General features: G+C 42.8%; 1 protein-coding gene across 2 annotated transcripts in view; it reads left to right on the forward strand.

The window, feature by feature from the left end:
- LOC110533130 (neurexin-2) overlaps positions 1–18,337 on the forward strand; it is a 442,565-nt gene that overhangs the window by 274,114 nt on the left and 150,114 nt on the right. For both annotated transcript variants that reach the window (XM_036933224.2, XM_090186900.1), the window contains exons 13-15: positions 105–295; positions 6,552–6,725; positions 6,850–6,969. In XM_036933224.2, coding sequence (XP_036789119.2) covers positions 105–295; positions 6,552–6,725; positions 6,850–6,969 — 485 coding nt within the window. The remainder of the gene's footprint in view (positions 1–104; positions 296–6,551; positions 6,726–6,849; positions 6,970–18,337) is intronic.

Raw genomic sequence — 18,337 nt, forward strand, 5'->3', positions numbered from 1 at the left:
TCATACTGAGACCAAGATCTCTTTTACAGATGAGCCCTGAATTCCATAAATGACATAGGTCATTCTGTAATTGACCTACTTCATGGTGTAATGCTGTGTTGTAGGTACATTCATTATGTGTTTGACCTGGGCAACGGGCCGTCTCTCATGAAGGGCAACTCTGAGAAGCCTCTCAACGACAACCAGTGGCACGACGTGGTGGTGTCCCGGGACAACAACAATGTGCACATCCTCAAAATCGACACCCGCACCGTCACCCAGCACTCCAACGGAGCCCGCAATCTGGATCTCAAAGGTATGGTATACGTCGTATACACTACACCTCCTCAAAACTGGCTCCAGCAACTGAATAGCCCTGGCGTATACCAGGGCTATTCAACTATATTCTTATGGGGACCAAATTTGAAGAAAATGTTATTTCCAGGGCGGCCAGAAATGTCTATATGGGATTACTCTTCCTAAAACACTTTTATTAAAAATACATGTTGCTAAAAGTTCATTTGAATTGCTTTAAGATTAGCCTAATTCAGTGCATCGAATTGTTTAAATAGTGGAACACATTTGTACATTTAACACAGTTGACCTGCATCACATAAAGGACTTTCTACTTTCCTGTCCGTTTTATACACATAGCTGTGTCTTTTGTTTTAATTTACACATATCTCGGTTGACCAGCATCGTATTACATTCTATTTCTTTATCATTTTGTGATTTTCTCTGTCTTGTTTTGATATTTTTCTTTTACACATAGAAACCTTTTATGCATATCTCAGTTGACTAATTTTTTACGGAGAAGTCTCTCTCCCCCCGCATCAGTAGAGAACTGCACCACCTCTGTGGGGAATTAAACTCATCAAATCTCAAAGCAAAGTTAGCCTTCATCTAAAAACTCACGAGTTATCTGTACTGATGATGACTGAATATACTGAGTACAGTGTAGGGAAATTGAGCGTTTTGTTCGGGCTTAAATCAAAGGAGAAAATAACACATTTATTTAGAAAATAAGTCCATTTTTAAATAGCGTAAATAACTGTTTCATCCCTCCCCTGTAGTCCCAAATGAAGTCCATTCAATTGATTGAAGATGTCACTAAGAACCAAACATCTGACACAAACTCCTCATCAAGCGTTTTTCACTAGATACAGTGCCTTGCGAAAGTATTCGGCCCCCTTGAACTTTGCGACCTTTTGCCACATTTCAGGTTTCAAACATAAAGATATAAAACTGTATTTTTTTGTGAAGAATCAACAACAAGTGGGACACAATCATGAAGTGGAACGACATTTATTGGATATTTCAAACTTTTTTAACAAATCAAAAACGGAAAATTTGGGTGTGCAAAATTATTCAGCCCCCTTAAGTTAATACTTTGTAGCGCCACCTTTTGCTGCGATTACAGCTGTAAGTCGCTTGGGGTATGTCTATCAGTTTTGCACATCGAGAGACTGACATTTTTTCCAGGCCCTTACAATGGCAAGTCACAATAATCACAAGAATGGCTTCAGATCAAAGTCTACGTTGAGACCGAAGGGCGCAAGGGTCTTTAAGTTAAAGATCCAGGCAGCCTCTCGTTTTAACAATAAATTATCAAGGTCACCCCCTCTCCTAGGGAGGGTGACATGTTCGATGCCAATATAACGCAAATCGAGTGGCCTGCCTCCAAGAAGTGGGCCACAACTGGGTAAGTAAAGTTTTACACCTAATGGTGCTACGATGCTCTGAGATACGTACTTTTAATTTGCGCTTTGTTTTACCTACAAAATTTTTACCACAAGTTATAAGATTAGCTTACCAGTTAGCATACCTGTTAGTGCTTTCTTTCACCGCAACAACGCTGCAGATTTGGGTGAGCTCACTGGTCACGATACCAACACCCACCCGTAGCACACGCTCCAGCAGGTATATCTCACTGGTCACCCCAAGCGAACACCTCCTTTGGCCGCCATTCCTTCCAGTTCTCTGCTGCCAATGACTGGAACGAATTGCAAAAATCGCTGAAGCTGGAGACTTATATTTCCCTCACTAACTTTAAACATCAGCTAACCGATCGCTGCAGCTGTACACAGCGCATCTGTAAATAGCCCATCCAATCTACCTACCTCATCCCCATATTGTTTTTATTTACTTTTCTGCTCTTTTGCACACCAGTATTTCTACTTGCACATCATCATCTGCACATCTATCACTCCAGTGTCAATTTGCTAAATTGTAATTACATGCTACTATTGACTTACCTCCTCACGCCATTTGCACACACTGTATATAGACTTTTTTTTTCTTCCTATTGTCTTATTGACTGTACGCTTGTTTACTCCACGTGTAACTCTGTGTTGTTGTTGTTTGTGTTGCACTGCTTTGCTTTATCTTGGCCAGGTCGCAGTTGTAAATGAGAACTTGTCCTCATCTGGCCTACCTGGTTTAAATAAAGGTGAAATAAAAACAAAAAAGATCAGGATGTGGCCATTTGAAGGTCAGGGAAAGCTTCAGTATGTCAAGGAGAAAGGGACATACCTGTTTCCAACGCAATATAACGTCTCTGCTACCTGTATGTTCAACAAAAGGCATTTAAAAAACATAGCCATGAAACAGTTTTATTGTGAGAGTGCCCGAGTCTCTACGGGTATTCATCTCCTCGAGAGAAAAAAAAGGGCCAGTCAATGTATCGAAAGAGCAGCTTTCCGAGTAATTGCTCAAGCAATTATACGTGTTATATTTGGCACACCTGTTGGGATCTGAAGTGTGGACGGAGTACTTGCAGTCAGGAAACGCTTTTGGTTGCTGCCCTTAGTTACTCGGGAGTATTCTCTGTAGAAATAAACTTGTGGTATGAACACAAAAGTATGTTTGTTTTGAAAGGGAAGACATGGTCAGTGGAACAGTCTGTGCCTCAGAGGGGATTTTGTTTTACTTTCCTGCTTGACTTGAAGTAGTGTTAGGTTGCCGGTACCCAAACAAATTGATGCCGTCTACTCATGCGCTTGAGAATTTCATTCCAAAAAGTTTGATAAATTGACATGTTGTTGTTACCATGCCACAGTACTGCTGAGCGATTAACGGACATTTCGGATCATTTGGGTTTTTTAAACAACTAATTGACCGACATTGGTTCAATGATTTGAATTTCATTATATTTGTTTTTTTTCTGTTGGCTCGAAGTGTAGTTTCTGTAGAGGTAAATCAGATCAAGCCTGAACTGTGTGATGTAGTAGGGAGTTGTATTTTCCTACAGGCCAATATTCTACACAGTTTGGCTCAGAAAACATTGTAATAAACTACAATGACGAGCGTCCATTGTGCTCCCGCTTAATCTTGTCCGGTCTGTGTACAACCTCTCCCGATGTCTTCACTGACATTTTCAACCTCTCCCTGTCTGAGTCTGTAATACCAACGTGTTTCAAGCAGACCACCATAGTCCCTGTGCTCAAGAACACTAAGGTAACCTGCCTAAATGACTACCAACTCGTAGCACTCGTAGCACAGCCATGAAATGCTTTGAAAGGCTGGTCATGGCTCTCATCAACACCATTTTCCCAGAAACCCTAGACCCACTCCAATTTGCATACTGCACCAATAGATCCACAGATGATGCAATCTCTATTGCACTCCACATTGCCCTTTCACACCTGGACAAAAGGAACAACTATGTGAGAATGCTGTTCATTGACTACAGCTCAGCGTTCAACACCATAGTGCCCTCAAAGTTCATCAATAAGCTTAGGACCCTGGGACTAAACACCACCCTCTGCAACTGGATCCTGGACTTCCTGACGGGCCACCCCCAGGTGGTAAGGGTAGGTAACAACACAACTGCCATGCTGATCCTCAAAGACTCCAGCCACCCTAGTCATAGGCTGTTCTCTCTGCTACCGCACGGCAAGCGCCAAGTCTATGTCCAAGAGGCTCCTACATAGCTTCTACCCCCATAAGACTCCTGAACAGCTAATCAAATGGCTACCCAGACTATTTGCATTGCCAGCAGTTGCTTCAGGAGTTTGAAATGACATGATCTGAGTGATTGATAGTTGGTATTTAGCAGTCGTAAAAGTATGCCTTATTTACTTTGAAGAACTACTATAATAGTGATTTTGTCAGACAGCATAGGCAGAAGCTCTGTAAAGATGAGAAGATGGCTTGGACTGAGATAATAAAACCATCAAATATAACAAATATTGTATTAAAGCAAAGTAATGTGAATAAATTATGGTTAATAAGTGATGAGCAGTAATGGACAGTCACTACCACCATGGGACTTTATTCATTGTTTTATTCTGTGTTACAGAATTCAACCCACATAGTGCATTTATTGTCATAAAAATATATATAATACATCGAAAACTGTGATTATTTTTTTCATAATTGAGCCGAAACTGAACCGACCCCAAAAGGCACTAATCGCTCAGCACTAACGCACAGTTCTAGACAACAAGTTTTGTAAAAATCCTAAGCGCAACAACTGTGTACCAACTGTGTTCATTTCAGTTGTAGACTCAAACTAATATTATTCATCAATCTCGTTATTGTACACGTTCACCATTCATTTATTTTGCTCAATCTTCATAGTATATTGCTTGCTTATCACCACCTTTTTATATTTTATTTCATCTGATGGTAGTTTTTTCTCTCATTTTGTTCCTCAGAACATCAAAGATGAATTTTAAGTTTCTCCTCTCCTTATCCCAAGGGTACGCCGGCTGAACTTCTTGTGTAATCAGTATAAGCCATATAAACCAGAATATGAAATCATACTTTTACTGTGCTGTTAAAGAGCAACTGAAGGCAAAAAAAACAATGTATCTGGTTGAAAACGGCTTTATGTGGCATTGATATTAGTCAAACAGTTATTTCAGTGCCAAAATTGACACACACAAAAAAAGTTTAAGTAGGATAATTCTGTATATTCCAAATCTGAGTTTTGTGAGATTTGTCTGAGGTCGTCATGACTTCCACGATGGCCGGGTTTGGATTACAATCCTGCCTCGTGCCCACTAACACGAGATGGTAACACCCAGGGAGAATTGTCAAGAATGGAGAATCCCATGCGGTGATTGCACTCTATCCAATTGCAGCAGCACCTACAGTGAGACAGACCTGCCCATTACGCAGCACCTCAGACTCGTTTACGTAAGACAACACGTCATCAATGTTATGTTGAAAGAACACATTTTATTTGCACTTGATGGAGTGTTCACTCTCTCTTATGTTTGATATTAGTGATCACAACCGAGTCTGCCACTGGTTTGGGCAAAATAAGAATAGAGACTTAGTTACATCCCATCTCAATTTTCTACATTTAGAAACCCATTTGCAATGAGTTTTGTTTCCCGTCGTGACCATGTTCTGTAACACGATTCACTATAAAACACTGCCTGGTAATGGATAGTTAGAATGTTGTAAAAAAAAAAACTAAACGGCACCGAAGCACACGCATTGCCAATCACCAGGGAATTGATAAGCTGATTTAGCTAACGTGGCCTGGCTACTCAATGTGCCTGCTACCTACTACAGCTTGGGCTTTATTTACAATAGTTTGACAGATTGCTGCTGATGAAGTTGTAGACAGGTTCTCAGAAATCAGTCCTGGGTGCAGCCATTAGCAGTTGGGGTTAAGTGTCTTGCTCAAGGGCACAGCAACAGTTTTTTTCGTCTTGTTGCTCTGGGATTCAAACCAGTGATCTTACGGTTACTAGCCCAAGGCTCTAACCTCGAGGCTACCTGTCACCCATACATAATACACCCACATCAAACCACACCCCAAACGACCCAAATCTCAGGTTTCTTAATGAGTACCAGAAAGAAAGAAAAAAGCGGAATCGGTGTGTTCAGTCCCCCTTGTAACAGGGTACTGTTTAAAGCTAGAATCCTTAATTGCTACATACATTTTTTTTTTTTTAACTTAGAAATTAATGATATTGACTCTTCATTTTGAAGTCCCAGCAGGTTTTAAATGATTGTGAGCAAGTTTGGTAATATCCTTGAGTTAACAGCCATGTGACATTTCAAATCTTTCTGCAGAGAAATACACAGATTGTCCCAGCTCCTTCTGCTGATAAACAGCACAGAGGAATTCTCAGACATCTACCTAAGATGTTCCCCAACACTGCAATTCAACAGCCAAACGTTGAATGATTACTGTGGCTGGGAGGGTTCCTATGCAAGTAAACAGTCTCTTGAAAAGGGGCATAAATCTGATGAAGACAAGACAGATCATCATTGGTTTCAATGATTTAGAGTCCACCTGCATCTGACGCATCGTGTCACCAAATGGCTTCTCGGAGGTTGTAAATCGTGAGCGGATCTGTCTGATTTGAATGTTAACTAGCAAGTTATTGGAGGCCTATGATTGCAGAACATTTATCAAATGCAAAACTTAGGGTATCAGATCTGTTCGTAGCTGCCTTAACATTGAGTGGCGCTAGTTGATAACTTCCCACTCAACGCTATTGTATCTTAGCAATGACTACCTGGAGGTGTTTCTGCTTTGACTACTGAGAATAATCGTTATCTTCCAGGAGAACATGCTCTGATTGATTGATGCTGTGTGTGTTTTCCAGGGGAGCTGTATGTTGGTGGTGTAGGGAAGAGCATGTACAGCAGCCTGCCCAAGCTGGTTGCCTCCCGGGACGGGTACCAGGGCTGCCTGGCCTCTGTGGACCTGAATGGGAGACTCCCTGACATGATGGCAGATGCCCTCCACAGGGTGGGCCAGGTGGAGCGCGGCTGTGGAGGTACGTCAGACAGGGGCACAGCCATGGGGTCATGGGGCACTCTGAGGAACAGGTCAACTGTGGATCCACCTTATGGTTCACTGCATGAGCATACTTTCCTCCCCCCCCCCCCCCCCCCCCCCAGGCCTGAGCACAACCTGTACAGAGGACTCCTGCCATAACCAGGGGGTGTGTCTCCAGCAGTGGGAGGGCTTCTCCTGTGACTGCACCATGACCACCTACAGAGGAGCATTCTGCAGTGACCGTGAGTACTATTTCTTTCATCTCACTAGTGCAGTTCCCAGCTCTTCTTAATTAGGCGTTTCCTTTGTCCTTTCCTTGTGACGTCACCTCGACATCGTTGGAAAACGTCACAGAGTACAAGGTAAGGAGAGAAGGTGACGTCCCAAAGGAAAAGGTTGAAGAGAACAACAGTTGAATTCGTTTTTGTTTTGTTTACGCGACTGACACGAAGCAAGAATGAAGTTGCATTTCTAAGGATTTAGGATTTATTAATACCAAATCTATTACAACCTCGGTAATAGCAATCCTTGAAGGCACATTGGGAATTAAATATATTCAGCAAAGTTCATGTGCATTATAGTCAACTGTCGTGTCAAATGATTATTGGCACAATGCATTATGTGGCTCCAACTGCGAAAGCACCTCCATCAAATGATGTGCGTGCATCCACTGCAAAACGGAATCGGTACGGACGTATCATGCATCCTAATCTCGGCAACCCAGAACCAAATCTTGCGTGTCCAGTTGTCACAAGAGACTGTGCATTCTTACTGTGTTCATCAGCAAATTGCATCCGTCCTTCATGGCTGCCAGTCCGAATATCCTGGCATATCCAAAGGCAGTGAAGAAGGAAGAAAGGAAAAACAATTCCAGCTCTGCTGATCATTATGCCTGGGTCAGACTGACACCCGTTGACCTTCCTGTGAGGAGGCTTCTCTAATGCACTTCGTCAAAGCCTCTAAACTGAGGAGTTAATGCCTCTGCATCACATTGAGTCCATCATCCATTACTAGTCATTGTTATTGACTTGTAGGACCTACATATGCACATACTAAAAGACTGATTATTAGTACCTCCCTTCTAATAGATTAAAGTTTTCCCCGAACTTGTCAAACATACCCATGCTCTGGGGGAGGGGGGCGGGGGGGCTTTTTTGTTTTCCTATTTTACTGGGAAATAATGTGTTGTTATCAACCCACTATCATAAATGATTGTGAAATAGACACACATTTTTTTTGTGTCTACCACACGATTTTGTATAAAGAGCATTTCACTCACAGTTAAAGGCAGTAGGTTACTTAAGACAGAAACGATAGGAGGGAGGTTGGTCGGGGAGGAGGGTTAGGCATATAACGTGAAGGTCTAGCAGCCCAACTGTTGTGTGTTTGAATCATATGATGGACAACTTTTTGCATGTTAGCTAATTAGCAACTTTGCAACTACACTGAACTTAAATATAAACGTATAGTGTTGGTCTCATGTTTTAAGAGCTGAAATAAAAGATCACCCAAAAATGTAATACGCACAAAAACCTTATTTCTCTCAAATGTTGTGCCAACATTTGTTTACATCCCTGTTAGTGATCATTTCTCCTTTTGCCAAGATAATCCATCCACCTGACAGGTGTGGCATATCAAGATGCTGATTAAACAGCATGATCATTACACAGGTGCACCTTGTGCTGTGGACAATAAAAGGCCACTCTAGAATGGGCAGTTTTGTCACAACACAATGCCACAGATGTCTCAAGTTTGAGGGAGCGTGCAATTAACATGCTGACTGCAGGAATGTTCACCAAAGCTGTTGCCACTGGGCACATGCATTATGAAGAAAATGGTTTAGTGGACACAAATAAGTTTTATTATCACATGCACAAGTACAGTGAAATACTTAACTTGCAAGCACTACCCAACAGCGCAGTATTCAATATCAAAATAGTATAACTAACTCATATTTTTTTTTACATAAGAAATGAGAGGAAGCTATTTGTATTCATTAGGTATCCCCATTAGCTACTGCCTTGGCTACTCTTCCTGGGGTCCAAAGACATTAAGGCACTTACATTACACATAAAACAAAAGATAAAACAGCACATCAAATAACATTATTATACCACTACATATCTACAATACAAAATGCATAATACCACCATACAATATATTTCAATGTACAGTACGTGTGTTAGTGCACGTGTTAGTGTGTGTGTGTGTGTGTGTGTGTGTGTGTGTGTGTGTGTGTTCACAGTCCCTGTAGTTCCATAATATGTTTTTTATCTATTTTTAAAATCTGATTCTACTGCTTGCATCAGTTACCTGATGCGCCTCCCATAGTCTGTTCTGGACAGGGGGATTGTGAAGGGACCTCTGGTGGTATGTTTTGTGGGGTATGCATGGGTGTCTGAGCTGTGTGCTGGTAGTTTAAACAGACAGCGTGGTGCATTCAGCTTGTCAACACTTCTTACAAAACAAGTAGTGATGAAGTCAATCTCTCCTACTATTTGAGCAATGAGAGATTGACATGCATATCATTAATGTTAGCTCCTTGTGTACATTTAAGGGCCAGCCGTGCTGCCCTGTCCTGAGCTGTTAGGTTCTAATTCTCAGAGTAAAAAACGGACACTATGAAAGCTTAACCAAGTTGAATTCTTCCCAGAGGATCAATAAAGCTGCATTAGACAAATCATGTTTCCACCAACACAAGTATATATTCTCCAATTTAGATGCACTCCTCCTTCTCTCCAATCCTTACATCTTTTATGGTTCGACAGGAAGACGAAGTGATGGGGTAATAAACCGTTCCTTCTCCCTTAAAGTGACCTGACCTGTCCTCAACCCCCTTGATGCCTATTCCAAAGGTCTCCCCCTTATCAATGCCTGCCACATGTGATCTCTTCCCTGCCCAGCACACGGCTGTCATGGTGCCTGGTACCAGACTGTCTCTTCTCCTCCCAGAGGATCCCTCACATAGGATCCCTGATGGCTAACAATAACATATCCTGACATAATGTAAACATTATACATTACCATCTCTCCCTCAGTGACATGAGTAAGTATATTTTATATTTTCAGAGCCCAACAGAGCCAATTGCAATTTTCCTAAGTCCCTCTTTGTAGCACCTGACTACACGACTGAACAGTAGTTCAGGTTCAACGTAACTAGGGCCTGTAGGACTTGCCTTGTTTATAGTGTTGTTAAGAAGGCAGAACAGCGCTTTATTATGGACAGACTTCTCCCCATCTTAGCTACTATTGTATCAATATGTTTTGACCATGACAGTTTACAATCCAGGGTTACTCTGAGCAGTTTAGTCACCTCAACATACTCAATTTCCACATTATTCATTACAATATTTAGTTTAAGTTTAGGGTTTAGTAAATTATTTGTCCCAAATACAATGCTTTTAGTTTTTGTTTAAATATTTAGGACTAACTTATTCCTTGCCACCCTTTCTGAAACTAACTGCAGCACTTTGTTAAATGTTTGTCATTTCAGTCACTGTAGTAGCTGACGGGTATAGTTTTGAGTCATCCGCATACATGGCTTTACTCAAAGCCAGTGGCTTGTGGTTAGTAAAAATGTTAAAAAAAAGTAATGGGGCCTAAACAGCTACTCTGGGGAATTCCTGATTCTACCTGGATTATGTTGGAAAGGCTTCCATTAAAGAACACCCTCTATGTTCTGTTAGACAGGTAACTCTTTATCCACAAAATAGCAGGGGGTGTAAAGCCATAACACACATGTTTTTTCCAGCAGCAGACTATGATCGATAATGTCAAAAGCCGCACTGAAGTCTAACAAAACAGCCCCACAATCTTTTAATCATCAGTTTCTCTCAGCCAATTATAAGTAATTTGTGTAAGTGCTGTGCTTGTTGAATGCCCTTCCCTATAAGCATGCTGAAAGTCTGTTGTCAGTTTGTTTACTGTAACATAGCATTGTATCTGGTTAAACACATGTTTTTCCAAAAAGTTGGCAATATCAATTGATTTTGTGATGAATGAGCTATCTGATTCAAATTTGATTTATCTGGCCCAAAATTGAATTTAAGTTTTGCCAAAACTTTTTACTATCATTCTTTATATCATTTATCTTTGTTTCATAGTATAGTTTATTCTTTTTTTTATTCAGTTTAGTCACATGATTTCTCAATTTGCAGTATGTTTGCCAATCGGTTGTGCTGCCAGACTAATTTGACATACCTTTTGCCTCATCCCTCTCAATCATGCCATTTTTCAATTCCTCATCAATCAAAGGGGATTTACCAGTTTTTACAGTCCTTTTCTTAATGGGTGCATGCTTATTAGTAAGTGGAATAAGCAATTTCATAAATGTGGTAAGTGCAACGTCTGGTTGCTCCTCATTACACACCACAACCACCATCAACATTAGAATCACTGCAAAACTTCTTGTATGACCTCTTATACACTATGTTGGGCCCAGCCTTTGGAACTTTGGTTTTCCTAGATATGGCTACTATATTGTGATCACTACATCCTATGGATTTGGATATTGCTTTAAAGCACATTTCTGCAGCATTAGTAAAGATGTGATCAATACATGTTGATTATTTAATTACTGTGCTGTTTGTAACTACACTGGTAGGTTGACTGATATCCTGAACCAGGTTACAGGCACTGGTTACAGTTTGAAGCTGTTTATTGAGTGGGCAGCTTGATGAAAGCCAGCCTATACTGAAATCACCCAGAAAAGATATCTCTGTGTCTTACTAGACCGGCTCCGACACTCGTCGTATGTGGCAGGGCTTGCAAACTATTACAGACTACAAAGGGAAGCATAGCCGAGAGCTGCCCTGTGACACGAGCCTATCAGATGAGGTAAATAGCTTCTATGCTCGCTTCGAGGCAAGTAACAATGGAACATGCACTCGAGCATCAGACGTTCCAAACGACTGTGTGATCACGCTCTCCGCAGTCGATGTGAGTAAGGCCAGACAGATTACCAGGACGTGTACTCCGAGCATGCGCTGACCAACTGGAAAGTGTCACTGGGCAACCTCTCCCTTTCTGAGTCTGTAATACCAACATGTTTCAAGCAAACTACCATAATCCCTGTGCCCAAGAACACTAAGGTAACCTGCCTAAATGACTACCGACCCATAGCACTCACATCTGTAACCATGAAATGCTTTGAAAGGCTAGTCATGGCTCACATCAATACCATTTTCCCAGAAACCCTAGACCCACTCCAATTTGCATACTGCACCAACAGATCCACAGATAGTGAACTCCACACTGCCCTTTCACACCTGGACAAAAGGAACACCTATGTGAGAATGCTGTTCATTGACTACAGCTCAGCGTAGTCACCTTAGCGCCCTCAAAGCTCATCACTAAGCTAAGGACCCTGGGATTAAACACCTCCCTCTGCAACTGGATCCTGGACTTCCTAATGGGCTGCCCCAGGTGGTAAGGGTAGGTATCAACACATCTGCCACATCCTCATTCCCCTCCTGTACTCCATATTCACTCATGACTGCACGCCCAGGCACGACTCCAACACCATCATTAAGTTTGCTGATGACACAACAGTGGTAGGCCTGATTACAGACAATGACGAGACAGCCTACAGGGAGGAGGTCAGAGACCTGACCGTGTGGTGCAAGGACAACAACCTCTCCCTCAACGTGATCAAGACAGAGGAGATGATCGTGGACTACAGGAAAAGGAGGACTGAGCACACCCCCATTCTCATCGACGGGGCTGTATTGGAGCAGGTTGAGATTTTCATGTTCTTTGGCGTCCACATTACCAACAAACTAACATGGTCCAAGCACGCCAAGACAATCGTGAAGAGGGCACGACAAAACCTATTCCCCCCTCAGGAGATTGAAAAGATTTGGCATGGGTACTCAGATCTTCAAAAGGTTTTACAGCAGCACCATCGAGAGCATCCTGACGGGTTGCATCACTGCCTGGAATGGCAACTGCTCGGCCTCCGACCGCAAGGCACTGCAGAGGGTAGTACGTACAGCCCAGTACATCACCGGGGCCAAGCTTCCTGCCAACCAGGACCTCTATACCAGGCCGTGTCAGAGGAAGTCCCTAAAAATGGTCAAAGACTCCAGCCACCCTAGTCATAGACTGTTCTCACTGCTACCGCACGGCAAGCAGTACCGGAGCTCCAAGTCTAGGTCCAAGAGGCTTCTAAACAGCTTCTACCCCCAAGTCATAAGACTCCTGAACAGCTAATCAAATGGCTACCCAGACTATTTGCATCGCCCCCGCCCCCCCACCCCCCACCCGCTGCTGCTACTCTCTGTTATTATCTATGCATAGACACTTTAATAACTCTACCTACATGTACATAATTACCTCAATTACCTCGAGAACGGTCGAGGTTACTGTGGTAATTATGTAATTAATAACATTGACACATTGACTCTGTATCGGTACCCCCCTGTATACAGCCCCGCTACTGTTATGTTATTTACTGCTGCTCTTTAATTATTTGTTATCCTTGTCTCTTGTTTTTAGGGTAGATTTTCTTAAGACTTAAGATTGTTGGTTAAGGGCTTGTAAGTAAGCATTTCACTGTAAGGTCTACACCTGTTGTATCACATTGTATTGATATCACATACTTTTTCAAGCATTTCACACGTGTTATCCAGATACTGACTGTTAGCAGTTGGTGGTCTATAGCAGCTTCCCGCAAGAATGGGCTTTAGGCGAGGTAGATGAACCTGTAGCCATATTACTTCAACAGTATTTAACATAAGATCCTCTCTAAGCTTTACAGAAATGTGGTTCTTAATATAAAACATGCTTTGTTTCCAGAAGGTATCAAAATGGTCAATAAATGTTACACCCACAGTGCTGCAATAGTCTCGTTGCCAGTTATGGAGGGATAAAAGTCTGCTGAAATGTTCAATGCCACGATTTAGGGAGGGCAGAGGGCCAGATATTATGGGGCGTTTGTTGGTGTCAAGCAGTGATGCAATAAGTACTTTAAAATCCATCTTCAGCTGTTCTGAGCTGCCCTTCATAATGTCATTGAATCCCACATGAACTATGATAGACTAAATTTCCTGATGCTGGTTTAAAATATTTGGGAGCAGCTTATTGATGTCCTTTACTTGTGCTCCAGGGTAGCACAACATTTTTGCTCCAGAGACTGAGACATTTCTCACCATTGAACTGCCCAATACAACGTACGGGGAAGGGAACCTCGCCCACGAGAAGCAGGATAGCGTACGCCCATTACTCCCGGCGATAGGCCCAGACCTCTCACAGCAGGCAATGCCCCCGTCAGAGCCAGAGAGAGGAAAAGGAGCCAAAATCATCCACGAAGCCGCTGCAGACAAAGGCCCTCCCAGCGATGAAGGCGCAGGTAGATCAGGCACCAGTGCAGCGAAGCTATTCCTTATGTCAATCTGCTCCAAACCTCTCGCGGTCATTCCCGTTTGCTTAGCAGCATGCCGCTGCTTTCTGTTTCCATGACTTGTGACATGGGACCAGCGCTGATTGTTCCAATCTTATTGCTGTTCTCTGTCTACTTCATGACAAGATGGAGAAAGAGAAGAAGATGGAGACGACTTCCTTGGCAGCAAGTTCCAGGTAGCACAGGCCATTCGGAGAGGGACTGATGACAAGGCGGGGAAACATCCATTAAGGCCCAGCGGCATCCAGGCACAGGGCTTGAGTATTTGTGTTTATTGATATTTTATTTAACCTTTATTTAACTAGGCAAGTCAATTACGAATAAATTCTTATTTACAATGATGGCCAAACACTCTCCTAACCCAGATTACGCCGGGCCAATTGTGCGCCGCCCTATGGGACTCCCAATCAAGGCCGGTTGTGACACACTCTGGGAATGAACCAGGGTATGTAGTGACGCCTCTAGCACTGCAGTGCCTTAGACAGCTGCACAACTCGGGGGGACTCTGGGAAAGTTACGGATTTGAGAAAGTGCCAATTTGCATTTTCCCCATAAATTCGCACAGAGATTTTGCTTGCTAAGCATTGCCACCTCATTCCTGTAATCCTCCACTAGCAAACAATTGCCGTATTGGAAAAGCCTTCACACTGCGGTCCAACTCATCCCAAACCATGTCAATTGGGTTGAGGTCAGGTGATTGTGGATGCCAGGTCATCTGATGCAGCACTCCATCACTCTCCTTCTTGGTCAAATAGCCCTTACACAGCCTGGAGGTGTGTTGGGTCATAGTCCTGTTGAAAAACAAATGATAGTCCCACTAAGCGCAAACCAGATGGGATGGCATTTCGCTGCAGAATGCTGTGGTAGCCATGCTGGTTAAGTGTGCTTTGAATTCTAAATTAATTACTGACAGTGTCACCAGCAAAGCAAGCCCACACCATCACACCTCTTCCTCCATGCTTCACGGTGGGAACTACACACGCGGAGATAATCTGTTCACCTACTCTGCGTCTCACAAAGACACGCTGGTTGGAACCAAAAATCTCACATTTGGACTCATCAGACAAAAGGACAGATTTCCACTGTTCTAATGTCCATTACTTGTGTCTCCACTGAACAGCTGATGTTGAGATGTGTCTGTGAAGCATTTATTTGGACTGCAATTTCTGAGACTGGTAACTAATGAACTTATCCTCTGCGGCAGAGGTAACTCTGGGTCTTTCTTTCCTGTGCCAGTCCTCATGAGAGCCGGCACAGGACTGCACTTGAAGGGACTTTCAAAGTTCTTGACATTTTCCGGATTGACTGACCTTCATGTCTTAAGGTAATGATGGACTGTCGTTTCTCTTTGCTTGTTTGAGCTGTTCCTGCCATAATATGAACTTGGTCTTTTACCAAATAGTGCTGTCTTCTATATATCACCGCTACCTTGTCACAACACAACTGATTGTCTCAAATGTATTAAGAATCAAATAAATTAACTTTAAACAAGGCACACCTGTTAATTGAAATGCATTCCAGGTGACTACCACATGAAGCTGGTTGAGTGAAGTTGTCATCAAGGCAAAGGGTGCGACAGAGCCTGGGCTCTAACCCAGATTCTCTGATGGCACAGCTGGCGCTGCTAGTGCCTTAGACCAGTGCGCCACCCGGGAGGCCCCATATTTTGATTTGTTTAACACTTTTTTGGTTACTACATGATTCCATATGTGTTATTTCATAGCTTTGATGTCTTCACTATTATTCTAAAATGTAGAAAATAGTCAAAATAAAGAAAAACCCTGGAATGAGTAGGTGTGTCCAAACTTTTGACTGGTACTTTTCATGTGACATGGCTGAAAAGTGACTGGTAGCAGGAATATTTAAATACTTATGGTAATATACTAATGGGAATATACACTGAGTGTACAAAACATTAGGGCCAGCATCCCTGTGTAACTCCTTATATTGAGTTACACCCCGTTTTGCCCTCAGAACAGCATGGACTTTACATGGTGTCAAAAGCGTTCCACAGGGATGCTGGCCCATGTTAACTTCAATGCTTCCCACAGTTGTCAAGTTGGCTGGATGTCCTTTGGATGGTGGACCATTATTGATATACACGGAGGTCTGCACATGTCCTGAGGACACGGCCTGGAATGTGTTGACCATTTTAAAAACCTTACTCACGTCAGCCTCGGAGAGAGCGAGATCACCCAGTCCTCCAGATCAGCGGGGACCCTTCATGCAGGGCTCTGTGTTGCATTTGTCAAAGCGTGCATGAAAGGCATTGAGTCTGTCTGGTAGAGAGGCATTGTCACGTCTAAGAATTCCTTTTTAGTTGGTAATGTACTGTAGGCCCTGCCACATGCATTGAATGTTTGAGCCAGTATAATACTTTTCGACCTTCTTCCAATATTGCCCTTTTGGTGAGGGCCTTGTATTCTGGCTTATGGGTTGAATAACAGTGGTCTCTGTCTTTATTGCCCTTGGTTGTGAAGGCGATGTGTTGCTAGAAGTTGGGCATCACGTGTCTTGGAGACGCAGAATTAAAATCACCGGAAACAATAAAAGCAGCCTCCGGGTGCATGGGGTGCTTGTTTGTAGTCTAAGTGCCAGCTTGTTGTTGTTGTTCTGAGGTGGAATATAAACAGCAGTCATGAAATCAGATGAAAACTCTCTTGGGAGGTAGAAGGGTTTGATCATCAGGTATTCCAAGATGGAGGGACAAAGTCTGCACACTATTTGTTATTGATGAGAGACTGGATTTCCCAGAATCTGATGTCCTTTCCGCTCATCGATTTAGATAGCCATGTTTCAGGAAACCAGAGAATATTGCAGTTACGAGAGTCCCGTTGATAGCAAATCCGCGATCTCCGGTAATCGATTTTATGGATCCATATATATATATATATATATATTTTTACCCCTTTTTCTCCCCAATTTTGTGGTGTCCAATTGTTGTAGTAGCTACTATCTTGTCTCATCGCTACTACTCCCGTACGGGCTCGGGAGAGACGAAGGTTGAAAGTCATGCGTCCTCCGATACACAACCCAACCTAGCCGCACTGCTTCTTAACACAGTGCGCATCCAACCCGGAAGCCAGCCGCACCAATGTGTCGGAGGAAACACCGTGCACCTGGCAACCTTGGTTAGCGCGTACTGCGCCCGGCCCGCCACAGGAGTCGCTGGTTCGCGATGAGACAAGGACATCCCTACCGACCAAGCCCTCCCTAACCCGGACAACGCTAGGCCAATTGTGCGTCGCCCCATGGTCGCGGCCGGTTACGACAGAGCCTGGGCGCGAACCCAGAGTCTCTGATGGCACAGCTGGCGCTGCAGTACAGCACCCTTAACCACTGCGCCACCCGGGAGGCCGTAATCCATTTTATTAGCAATTGATTGGCCAGTAGAATGGCGGGAAGTGGTGGCTGATTTTCGGAATTGAATACGGAATTGAGGTTAGTAACTGCTGATTTGATGTACAATTTTTTTTGTCAATCATAAAAAATGATAGCGGATTAATTTTGTGCAAAAAACGCAAAAAGGATCACAAAATAGCAAAGTTTGGTCGGAGCACACAAGACGGCAGCAATCTTTAACTATGTACTGGAGACACATGCATTCTGAAGAAAAAACATTGCCAGGAAATTATATGTTGTTTTTGCTCTCCCTTCATTTTGCTTCCATAAAAAAGCTCTGGGGAACAGACTAATGTGCTAAATGAAAATAGTGGGTATGCTTCTCTATTTCATAAATACTACAAAGAGGTTTCAGGTGGGTGGATGGGTGGGTGTGTGTGTGTGTGTGTGGTGTGTGGTGTGTGCTAATGCAATATAAATACATTTTTAAGAAGTTGGAAATAATTGCTCTTTATTTTCTATGTTACTTAGAGATGACTCACAGTGGTTTAGCGATGACACACAGTAGGATGTTTATTAGTAACCTATTTGACTTTGCAGTTGATTTCTTCGTCTGTACTAAATAACTGTGTTGTTTTTAATGCTAATTCAAGGGCTCTTATTGGCCATAATAGCAGAGGATTAACATAAGCTTTCTGCCAAGTGGCCTCGAAGAGTTAATCCTCATTTGCTGCAGTGACGTGCAGAAATATTAACCAAGTAATGGTGTTTGTGTATGCCACAGAGTTATTAGGCCTATGACTCCAATACCGTATATATATATATATATATATATATATATATGATGCAGTGCTTTATAAAGTGAGGGG

Source organism: Oncorhynchus mykiss, chromosome 10, assembly GCF_057628025.1.
Source record: "Oncorhynchus mykiss isolate SJ-2025 chromosome 10, ASM5762802v1, whole genome shotgun sequence".
NCBI lineage: Eukaryota > Metazoa > Chordata > Actinopteri > Salmoniformes > Salmonidae > Oncorhynchus > Oncorhynchus mykiss.